The sequence below is a fragment of the Struthio camelus genome, chromosome 5, assembly GCF_040807025.1.
Source record: "Struthio camelus isolate bStrCam1 chromosome 5, bStrCam1.hap1, whole genome shotgun sequence".
NCBI lineage: Eukaryota > Metazoa > Chordata > Aves > Struthioniformes > Struthionidae > Struthio > Struthio camelus.
The window spans coordinates 21169213-21181924 of record NC_090946.1 but is presented as its reverse complement, the minus strand read 5'-3'; the positions used below and the strand labels follow the sequence as shown (position 1 = coordinate 21181924).

At 37.0% G+C, this 12712-nt stretch overlaps 1 protein-coding gene across 19 annotated transcripts in view; it reads right to left on the bottom strand.

The window, feature by feature from the left end:
• SOX6 (SRY-box transcription factor 6) overlaps window positions 1-12712 on the bottom strand; it is a 380365-nt gene that overhangs the window by 214207 nt on the left and 153446 nt on the right. For all 19 annotated transcript variants that reach the window (XM_068944941.1, XM_068944948.1, XM_068944953.1 and 16 more), the window contains one exon: window positions 4818-5028. In XM_068944941.1, coding sequence (XP_068801042.1) covers window positions 4818-5028 — 211 coding nt within the window. The remainder of the gene's footprint in view (window positions 1-4817; window positions 5029-12712) is intronic.

The following is a 12712-nucleotide window of genomic DNA, read 5'->3' as shown; positions in this document are numbered from 1 at the left end:
GCATAAAATTACAGCTGAAATGGTTTACCAGTACCCAGCTACATGTGAAAGCTATAGTTCTTTATTGCCTGGTGAAGTCAACAGAAAACGTGTGCAACATTTGGGTATGCTGTCCTTAGTGGCAGAAAATTCTATAGGGGAAGTATTAATCTATTTTAAGTCAATATAACAGAAAGCCTTCAATTTTTATTAACTCATGAAGCTCAAGTTAAAAAAACACCTGGAAACTGACAAAATGTGAAACAACAGCTAGAGAGTAGTGTGGTATGGTTTCCTACGTTTTAAAGGTCTCTAAATAATATTATATATGAATAATTTTTATTTTAGCCATCTTTAGGCTTATTATATATCACTATGAGCTACCTATATCCACCTATAGAGAGAGACTACAAACAGGTGTGCATGATAGAGAATAGATGAGAATTTATGAATATACTACTCTTTATATAGATGTTCATTATTGCACCATGCGTTAGTAAAAATCTTTGATCTCTGCATGTTCAGCTATGGTCTTCAATGAGGAAACAAGAATGGGAAGCAGTTTATAAAAAGCTTGTGCTAGAATTCGGACCTGAGCTGGGCTGAAAAGCGATACTGTGTACATTGCACACAATCAAGGTCACCAGTGAATTAGGAATCCAGGCCCTGAGTAATGAGGGCTTAGCACTTAGCAGCAATGACATGCCCAGTTTCCAGCACACAAGTGCCAGCTGACCTGCCAACCTAGCGTTCCCCATCCGAAAGAGGGAAATCTGCTCTTCTCACCACGCACAAGATGTATACTACTAATTATTGCTCGCAGAGGCTTATGATGAAGTACAGTAGCATCGTTATCTGGAAGCCAACTCGTAGCCTCGAAGTCTGGCAGTCCAGGCAATGGAAACGGGTTTCGCAAAAGAAACATAAGCAATATTCTGAAAGAAACTTCTACTGACCAGAGACAGAAAGGTAGAGAAGCGGTCTGAGCGTGCTATCGAACAGACGCTCTTCCTCTGAGCACTGTAAAGAAATGTAACACTCGATTTTACTGGAGCATACTTTCACAGAAAAAGACCAGTAAAAAAATCCCTCTTACAGAAAAAGTAAAAAGATGACTATATTGAAGTTATCCAAGAGGCCCTGGAGTCTAGCGTTGTAGATTAAATTAGGCACCTGTTCATTTCTGACCTCTTCTGCCTTATGGGAAGGCATGTCAGCAAAGTCTTTACATACTCAAATTAACTGTAAATATTTGTAGCATTCTTTTATTTTTATAATTTTCTCATTCCCAAATCATTACACATCAAGTCACGGGAATGCCTTAACATAAAAGGACACAAATACTAGACCAGGAAGTCAAAAAATATTGTTAATCTTGTGATGCTGATAAATCTTTTTTCGCACTACAAATAATGCTAAAGACTGACCTAAGATATATTCAGTCCTGGATGAGGCGCTCGTGTTCACAGTATTATACACAAGACATGACACTGGCTGAAGCACTATTATTAAAGAGAGATTAAAACAGCTGTACATTATGCTGAAGCACTCACTCTTTCCTTTACAAACAGACGGTCCTGGATTACAAGCAGCACTTGACCATTTAAATCACTACAACAACCAGATTTAACCAGCTGGGCCATATTCTCTTAGGCAATGCCTGCTGACCTCCTCAGTCACAGCTGCTCAGATGAAATTCTCATTAGACAACTTATTTTCAGAAGCCAGAGGACTCTGATTAAATATATTTATTTAGACATGGTAAAGTCTTTCAGTATGTATTCCTTTTTTCAGTGTTACAACAGAGACCACAACAAGCACTATATACAAGCATAACTGACACTTAATATCTGAAAGTGCACCACACAATATTTACGTATTAGACACGAGTGATTCACGTTAACTCAAGTCCAGACCCTATAGATGGATCAAAAAGTTACTATGGCAACATTAAAACGGACTTGTTGCTGTACTAGCCTAGAGGTTGGAGCAGAAGACTGGAATTCTTGAGTTCTTTTTTTTGCTTCTAACTTGGCTATTAAGTTGACACACGACCTTATTTTAGCCCAACTGCCCCACTACAAGGATGTTCATGGAGCTCCTCCCTGTAAACTTCGAATACATGCTACCAATTTATTCCAAGGAGCGATGCAAGACTTTGCTTCTCTCTAAGGCATTTTGAGAACCAAAGATAAGAAAGCCCCACAGAATTCACACAGTAGTATACAGTAGGAAAAGATGTTTGTTCACCATTACGTTCATTAAAGAAAATTATATCATGGTATGTACTTGCCCTAAAAATCAGCAGGTGTGTTTCAATTTGGGTAAGCAATTTGTAACAGATCAGGGCTCACTATACAATGGGCTCCTCAACAGCACTGGCTGCAAACTATTTTAAGGAGAGCTCTGTGAACTCCATACAAACCTATTTTAAAGGATACATGTTGAAGAGCATCATTGATGGTACATGTGTGATTAGGCTATTAATTGGGTAGTTTAAAAGACACTGTTAAGATGGCAAACCATTTTCTGCATTTCTCATTTCTGCAACTCACTTAGTGGAAGCCCATGCACCCATAGTCACAACAAAGATCAGAATCTTAAAATACTAATTATTTTTTAAATGTTATTTTATTCAAATCAAACAAATATAGAGAGGTTACTTGTCTGCAATTCAGAGAAACTTCTGAATACTGAAGTATGTATTCAAATCTGTCATTACAATTTATTTATTCCTAGTCGACACAATAATTTAAAGGCATTGAATTCTTTAAGTGTAAAATTCTGAATATTTTCAAATCTTTCTATTAATGATTTTTCTGCATTTGCTTACACAGGACCAATCAGACGTCCAAAAATTATTTTTGCAAAATGGAAGTGAATCTTTTCCACAGAAAATGCTTGATAGCTTGAAAAGAATTTGACATGAAGATACAGCCAATTACCTTTCAACTTACAAGCTTTAAAGTAGTTTTCCAGGGTAATGTGGTCCATAAAGGGCAAGATTGTTTTACAGATCAGGAATCACCTTTATTTCGCAGCTGGTGGGAATATGCAGCATGGAGGGCTCAGACTCTGTAAGTGATCCCTTTGCTGTGTACATTCCTCTCTTAAATCAAATCAACTAGCATATACTAATAAAGAGGAAGTACAGAAAATTCTTGAGAATTCATATAAAAATAAGCTACAAAACACTTGAATCCATACTCTAAGATATTATCTTTAAACTTTTTGAAGCACATTTTTATTAGCACACCTTTCTGCATGCTCCTGGAAAAGTCTTAACTGTGGTGTCTCTACAGTGAATAGCAACTTGTATACTCCTGCAGCAAAGTATGAGCCAAGACCTTTGATTAGCATGGAGTGTTGAACGACTGTTAGCTGACTGTAAAAAAACAACTTTGCCAAAATAACATTTAAAATAGTTTTCCTAGTCTAACCACCAAATCTAAGAAAGCAATTTTTAAAAGAGTGATCTTTACAGCTGAAAACAGACAGATGGTAGTAAAGAATCTGGGACATTCTCTCTTTAGAGATGTTTCACCAGCTTCAGAAAGGACACCTAGAGAACGCATTTAACTATGTGCTGGCATTTAACAATTGTGCCAAGAAATCTGAAAGCCTACTTCCATTCCTACATGATTTAATTTCATATTTAAATATATTATTGTATCAGTATCAATTTTAATTGAAAGCTACTTTGTTACACAAAGCCAAGGGATCCTAAGGTGCACCCTTTGACGGCTGTGGCCGTATCATGATACTTAGCAGGTAACATCAATCTGAATTCATTCATATTTTAAAGAAAAAGAAGATCACAAGGTTCCACTGCCTAGTGGATCTAGTACATTACAAATATTCTTCCTAGGCTATTTTTAATGCCACAAAACAACACTGACAAAATAATTAACAGAATCTACATATTTCAGAAGGTCTTCTGGAAGTCATACCTTCAGATGCCTCCATGCCTCTATATCTACTTCAGAGCCTTCTGCTCGTACCTCTTCCCTTGTTCAAGCTCATGCACGAGCTCAGACACAAGAAGATATTGTCACAGAAGCTACCAAGACTTCATCTTACTTGACATGGGGAGAGATTTTCATAGTGGCCCCTGACCATACGCACACTGATAAACTCATTCTCCAATTGTTTAGTCCCTATCAAAGTAAAAATCTCAGCAAAGTCAATGAAAATATTATCTGAATAAAGACTGAACATAAAATGCCTTACAGCTCCAAGATTTGTCCTCATTTTTACGTCTATCTTTTGACATATGTAACAATAGCTGAGTAGACTATAAAAAAATTGATTTTTCAGCTGCAATCTAGATATATAGGTCAGAATTCTTAAAACTCAAAACAGTTTCCCGTTCTCCTAGCTACAGATGCTGGGTCATTAAGGTCATTAAGGTGATGAAAAATGAGAACTTCAGAGGCAAAATAAAACAGCTCTTGTTCTATTCATTCCTATCGTTTAGAATAAACATTTATTTTTTAAAAGAAAAAGAACAAATATCACTGAAGACTATTCCTCTCTAGTCTACGGCCAGTTAGGAATTCATCATAACCTTTCAGGTAAGAGTTGGGTTTTCATCTAAACCTACATTCTTGCTTTGACTCACAGACAATCAACACAATTCAGAAAGTTTTAAAAAATAGACATATTTGTCTAAAATCCCTAATGGATCTCAAACTACCATTGCCATGGTAACCTGTGAATAACTTTCGCCTAGGCTTTGCCAATTATGCAATTCTTTGGCTCTTGACACCCAGCACATTCTTTATACCATAAGATTTGTAGGGGAAGAAAAAAAAGTTTCAGTATTATCCAACACATACCCTCTTGCTCAGTCCTGGTCATTTCTTCTAGTTTCTTCTGCTTCAGTGTGTCCACCACATCAGCAAGGCTTCCTTTGCGGCGTTCTGGCGTTCCAAAATTAACACCCGTCATTAGCTCACTGCGGTCACGACCTCCTTCGTCGGGCTTGTGTGGTGAGGTAGAGGTATTTCGGAAGGAATATAGGGAACATAACTTATTACTCTCTGACTCCTGCAAAGAAACAACACAGTGTGAAAACATAGGCTATTCTCTTATATCAGGAGGATCTCAAACAGGTAGCAATTGAAAGCATTACTTATTAGCATGTCATACTAAGGAGCCTATATGTATCCTGCAGCTTCTGAAATGGGCGTTATGATTTGAATGCCTTAGCTTCAGTGCTTGACAGGGGCCTCTTTTTCCTTAAGGCAAGTCCTCTCCATGTTTCTTACTGTCATATTTCATGCCTGAGATAGTCCTCATCAACGATTCTGCTTGTCAGAAAGAAGCGATTTCAACACTTTTTTCAATGAACTTGTTCAGCTTTTGAAGTTTTCTTTTTCTTTTCTTTTCTTTTTTTTTAAATAACGGCATCATATGTAGCACCAAGAGAAAAAAATACAGGCAAAGTCAAATAGTTCCTGGACAGATCCTCAGTTAATGGAAATCAAAATAGATTTAAAACTTGAGAAGGAGTTAGGCCAATATTAACTGAAGGGCAAAGACAATCAAATGAATACACTTCGCAGTGAAACAAGGCATATGGTATGCATCCATCCATACTCATTTACTGCTCTTTAGATTATATCCTTTTCTTAAAGAATAAGGATTAGAGTGCTTCTGAAATACAAAAGCAGATGGGTTTATGGCAGAACAAGTCATGTAGGCTGATACACAGGTATTAGGACTGCACTTGTCAAAAGAGGGATTATATAGTCAAAAATACAGAAACAGAAGTAAAAAATGTATATATATCTCCTTTGCCAATAGGTAACACATAGTATTTGGAAATAAGCTAAGAAATAAGCAACAAAAGCAACCATTAATGTCCAGCTCTCATCAATTTTGCTGTATCACTCGAGAGCCTTATATATGCGATCCTCTTTTGCTCAGCCTCCTCAGCCTCCCAGCCACAGTCATTTACTGCATCTCTGCTCTCACTCTCTCCGCTAAAAATTTGCCCTTCAATTTGCCCTTAAAGCCTCAACCACAAGAATTTCTCGTGCAGTTTGCTTTCCAAAATTATTATACTATTTTAATTTTTTAATGATATCAGCTGGGATATTCAAAATTTGCGGTAAAAAATATTGAGCTTTTTGTTTATTGTTGACTAGAAATGTTAGTGACTATATTCAATGCCATAAAACAGATTTTCGTTAAGATTATAGTATAAAGAGTAATGCTAACAGTCACAATATATTTAAGAATTAACAGATTTATTAATAGTTCTATCAGAAATCATTCTCCCAATGCCATGGTAAATGCACAGTATGCACAACAAACAATCATATTCCTACCACTCTGTGAGCTGAAAAAACACATCTACAGAGTACTGAGGAAACCTATGTTGTGAAATATCCCTTGTGAAACAGTCTGAAGAAAGAGGGACTAGCAAACATTAACCATTGGCAACAATGTCAGACATAAATCTTTCCTTCAGGCTTGAAGGGATTAAGAAGTGGCCGTGCAAAATAACAGAAGGAACAACACTAACAGTGAACAAGCGTGGTAACTAAGGGCTGTGGACCGAGTAGAAGGTGGTGGTGACAACTGCCATCGAGCACTGCGGTATATGATCAGCACAGCATTATTATTGCCACTAGAGAAGGAGGCAGCAACTGCTAGTGATGTTGAAAATGCATTTATTCACTAAGGCAGTAAACTAGAAGAAGATGTTATATCATACCAGCAGTCACAGCATCCCTTTCAACACAGCAGTAGTGACAGAAGTTATGTTAGCATGGCTAGAAAGAGAGATGGCATGGAACAAACCTCTATCCTTGTTTTTTAATCTATGAGACATTAAAGAATGTCTTATTTAATCCATTTGTATTGATTAAAGAATCAGAGATCACACAAAACGATAGCTTAGATGGACTTGGTTTGGAGCTGCATTTATTTTGTTGCTACAAAAGGAAGGTGTTATTATCTTTGATAGTTTCTGAACACTCTTTTGCACTTTTCCTAAAACTTTTTTAAAATTCCTGTGGGAATGAAAAAAGCATCTTCTAATATTTTTCAAATTTAAAACTTGAGTTTCTATAATACATTTCCTCAATGAAGAATTAGGATCATATAACATGCCATTTACACCTTTGAAGCTTACAGTATAAAAGTAACTTAGTAATTTAAAAAGAGTTTGTTCTCAAGAAAGCAAGTCCTCTTACAGTCCATGGAGAATATCCATCAAGCTCAATGGGGTTTTTATCATGCTCTCAGCAAAGAACACTCAATCTATTGTTTAGGCCGGAGACAAGAAGATAAGGCTAATCTGTGGGGTAAGTAGAAATGACTGAATGTTCTTCCTCATGATAGCCTATACTACCCCTCCTCTGGAGGCATCCGCAGTCCAGTGCAATGTTCCTTCAGCACTCATGTAAAGACTCTCCAAATGCTGCCTCCATTAGGCACCACAACCACATTTCTTTTTCTTTGCCCCAAAGCCTGAAATGCCCATAACGGAGAAGTGACAAGTTTAGCTCCTATGAAAACGACGCATGTTTACGGGGCAGAGACAGAGTGATAATCTCCCAAAGAATGAGGATATGCTCAACTAATATAGTATATTGTAATGTCAGTTTTGTGGATAATTAAAATGTAGAATAAAAGAAGAACAAAAGGTATCCCTAATGTGTTTGGTTCTGTTTGGCTCTGCAGCTGCAGTACTGGGATCACTAAATGGCTAATACGTTTACAGTGTACTATCTGAATTGGCACTTAAGAAGCCCAGCAATGATGGCTTTCTGAACTCATTTTCTCTGAAATCAGCAGTGGTAAAAAGGGTGGCTGAGGAGCCAACAAGAGAACTGCACAAACTCAAAGGCATTCAAGGGATTAAATGGGCAAAGGGAAAAACTGTAGACTGGTCCAGTGTAAATACATAACTAATAACAGCGGAACTCTGAAAAATCTAAATCAGCTGCATCTACAATTATCTACAAGAAAAAAGACCAATCCCATGCACTCTATGAGTCTAGATAAATTTTACAAAACCTAAGGATAAAATTGCTAACTTTTGCGAAGTGTACTGAAACATTATGAAGGCTTCAGATAAGTATTTTTACTCTCATATATCTACAGTTGGCAGCTTTCTCTTTCACCCAGTCATATGAACAGCTTATAATGATCTCACAATCATGGAAAACTAGACAGGTTAAAAAACAATGGGGCAAGGGATGCCTTTGCATCATATTTTCTCCAGAAAGGTGACTCATCTGTATTTGAGAGGCGGTTGGTACTGCAATGATCGGCTTGTTCAAAATCGAATAAAGCTTACAGCAAATTCATGGAGGATTTTGATATGCTTGGTGCACCACATCATCTTTCATGGAATAATTTACATCATATTTATGTCCCAGCACCTTACCCGCTGCATGACCAGAAGTGCGCCCAGCACATGCATCAAAATGCAGGCCTGACTATCAAAAGTTCGTATGTGCACACATTCACAGCCAGCATGCAGATACCCTCATAATGTAACTGGAAATGCATCCTCATGGCACAGAAATCCTGAGAAAAGAGATCAGCAAGGCATGGGTATTGTTTCGTAGAAGCAGTATCTCTCCTCCACAAATTGCTGGTTGGTCCTCTTGCACTAATGCACAAGATATTCTCTCTAGAGAATCTAGAGTCCAGAAGAGAAAGGACCACTACGCTTCTCATCATACAACCAGAAAATGAACGTGTGGGTAGGCAAGGAGAACATGGTTCTTTTCAAGATGGGAGGATTCAATAACAGAAGAGATCCTATCCCTGAAAAGCTTTACGAAGCCACCTTTTACAGAATGAGGAAGCTCCATTTCTTCTCACCTGAAGAGAGGAGGGAGGGAAAGCTACTCAAAGGTATTTTTCATGCCCTTTCCAAGAGTATAGAAGAGCTACCAATAAGTGCCTAGCCAAGATCAACTTAAAGGTTTTCATTTTGCAAAACCTAGCTCAGCAATCCATCAGCACTGATGGAAATTCTCAGTACAAGTCAACTTTTCTCAGCATAACTGATAATATTTAATAGGAAAATAGGCGAGAAAATATCTGGCTAATATGAACATCTATTTAATGCATTTGTACACAGTCTGGTGGTCGAATTCATCCAATAGCTATACAGTACACCAGACAACTCACGTTCCCAAATCCTCAAATTTAAAATACATATATTTCAAGTCTAAACTTGAAATTATATCTTCAACTCAGGATACTCCCTTTGAAAGCTCTATTTTCCAAAGCATACAACTATTACTGACTTCAGTGGTTACCATGTTAGAATGGGAAAAAAAGAAAATTTATGAACTTAAGGTAAATAGCAAACATATAGCAAACATACAGTGTATGGACACAAAAACTTAGCCTAGGACAGGCTTTTTCATCCAATGTCATTGAAAATCAGTAATAGTAAACCTATGCATTTTTAGTCTTGACTACATCAGATTTAAATCAACTTCCAATCAAGAAATAGAATACTGAAATATTAATAAAGCTGCAGTATCAAAATATTCTTTCCTCCTGAAGCAAGAAGCGTATTTTACTTCCAATGAGAACAGATTTGAGAAAAGAAATTTAAGAAAAAGCCACATTTGCAAAACTTCTTTGAATTTGGTCCTAACAGAATATTTTATCCTTAGTTAAAGTATCGCTTACTGCAGCTAACGAAGCAAAGTGAGTTCATTCTTTTCTGTCTAATCCAAAGCAACATGTGGCGCAGACTGCCCATGTTCTCATACCTTTGCTAGACTTATTAAACTGTCCTCTCACTCACACATTATTATTGGATCATCGCAGAACTGTATGTGCTCGTACCAGAATACACAAGCATTGCAAAGGGGTTTTGATTCTTCATCAGGACACATTCATTATCTACAAATCACCCACCACAATGGTGACATTTAAAGACCAGCCCTTAATAAGAGATAAAAATTAAAATGTGAAGACAACTTCTGACACAAAAGACATACATCTGACTTCTTAAGAAACAAAATGTATGGTGATCGTATATCTTAAACTTCCTTCTTTGTCTTGTGTCAGATACAAATAAGTTTTTAAGTTGAAAATGTGTTTATTTGCAGAGATGATAACTAACATCATAGAAAATCTTACTGTCCAATAGTTTAAGATAAACTCATTCTGGACCACTGTGCCAGCTGCTTACTATTCAGCAGGGACAATCAACTGATTCTAGTTTTGAACTGTGGGTTTTTAATATCAAGATAGATAAAGGACATTCTTCCTGTACACATTTCCTTGCCAGTCCAAAACCATAGGCATAGTTTTATTACAAATCATTCAACACATTGTGCTTAGCAGTATTGACAAATGTCATTATAACAAAATAAATACCTATTTATAGCCATTAAAATAATTTAAAGATTAGGTTTCAGTGTGGACAAAATAAAGAAAAATAAACAAACAGATAAGAGAAAAAAATCCAAGAAATTAGCAAGGCATGAATACTTAAATATTATGCATGGCTCACTCAAGCAAAAGTAGCCAGTACATGAAATCATACTTCCGCTTACCCCCAAACACAAGTATGTCAATGAGAAAACAGCATTAGGATTTCTGATGCAATATGGCAAAAGCTTTCATATGCCTGTCCTTGGCGTTTTTTATATTAGAGCGGCAGCATCTTCTTCAACCAGTCACAACTTTACTTTGAATGTATGCGGTTCGACAACAGTGTCCTTATACCCACCAGCTTTCCAAGCTGTGTAGCAGAAGCAACGAATGGCCTGTTAGCCACTCCTTTGAGAGAGGGTGAATGGCTGAAGTAAGTATAGTTTTGCTAATGGCAGAAACAATTCTGAATAATTACAAACAAGGGTCAAGTATAAATAAACGTGGAGACTCTTTGTGGCAACATACATGATATTTTCTTCTCATTCCATAATAGTTCCTTTAAAAATTTACATTCAGATAGTATTTGTAAACATTTTGGCATGCCTCTTACACTAAGAAAATAATTTTTTAGTATGTATATTCACCAAATTTCACATCTTGTGTTGACAATATCCTTCAAAAAGAAAGCTGCTTAGTTCTGCTTAGTACAGAATAAGGAAGTCTTACACTTTCTTAGGTGCTTCTGTTGAAGAGGGACCGAATAAACAAGCATAATTTTCCTGTTAGTGTAAAAAATCTGTTTTCTTGTGTTTTAGATTCTAACAGCTTTATTAAGTAGTTCATTTTCCCATTAGCGATCCAACTGGTTTTTAATAGGATAAATGAGGGACTACTGCTGTAAGTGATGTAAATAAGGGTATTAAAAGTTGACTCTGTATTTTTCATATAAGCAATTTAATATTTATATCAATATCTGCAACCTGAATCATAAACCAACTTGGGACAACTTTTATTAAGCACCTTCATTTCTAAAATAGAATAAACTAAACGAACACAAAAAAGACCATTCTGTAGGTAAAAGACTGTAGGCTAGATTAGCAAAAGGGAACGTCTACAGCGTCATGGATTCCGCAAAGTCAAGATTAAATATTCTTGCTCCCTCCCCTGAAGGGCCAAAATACAAAAGAATTGGGAGCTGAGAAATCTCAGTTGAGGGCCTCTACAGTCACAACTCTCCTGTGGTGTGGCCCAGGACGGCTCTCTCTGTGATGGTGGTTAGGGTTCAGGATGGCCCAAGAGCCTGGGGAACGGGCTTCCCGGGGCAGGCAGGAGCCTCTCAAGGGAGGAGCAGCTGAGGCTGCCGGTGTTAACGAAGGCACAGCACCAGTTCCTCACGGTGGCATTTAGGTGTTGTGCGGGGAGCACAGATTCTGCCTCAACGATAGGTGGTCTCAGAGGGTGAGAAAAGAGGAAAAATTGGGAACGGAAACTGCCGGCTGTACAAAGTCAGGGTCATGATGTTAGTCAGCAGTTTAAGGAAAACTACCATCAAACTTCGATTGAAGGCAGATGATTGTAATCCTACTCAATAGCCAGAGAGAAAACTGTTTCTGTAAGAGAGCAACTGAAACCCCAGGATGAATGGCCAAGAAGTAGAAAGCAAATATTACTAACATAAAATGTGTTAGCTGAATTGCTTATTTCCATGCGGATGAGGCTTTTCTGTTATAAAGGGATATTTATCTGTCTCTGCATTGAATGGGACACATGTAAACACCCCAGGAAAGTTGGATATCCAGAGTGGTTTTTATTCCAAGTACTAGAGGCATGCTGGCACTTGGAACTAGACTGGAGTTAACATATAATGAAAGCAAATGTTTACAAAATCATTTCCAATCACTACATTAAATAAGGTTTCCCATTTTGAGGAACTTAATTAAATAGAATTAAGAGAAATTAAAAATCTAAGTGATCATTTCCAATTCTCATCTGATTAAAAAAAAACAAAAGTTTTATTAAAGGAAGATTTATTTAAGTCCAAGGCTTGAGAATGACTGCTATGAGCTATTGAGAGAACATCATTTGTAAAGTCTCGGCAAATTATGCTAGTGGGAGGGCAAATGGCAACTAACGGAATAAAACCTCAAGTCTTTAACTCAGTGTTTACTCGGATAAAACTTACACTGATTTCAGCTGCCAGAGTATAGGCTAAATACAGTCTGATAAAAGGCTTGTATTTAGCCTTTTATACATATGTAAAACCTCAATACTATACGATACAACAGTAAGCACTAGCTCTCAGCCAAGGAATAATAACGTAAAGTAAGATAAAATAGGGAAAATAACTGTAGTTTAGATAAAAGGT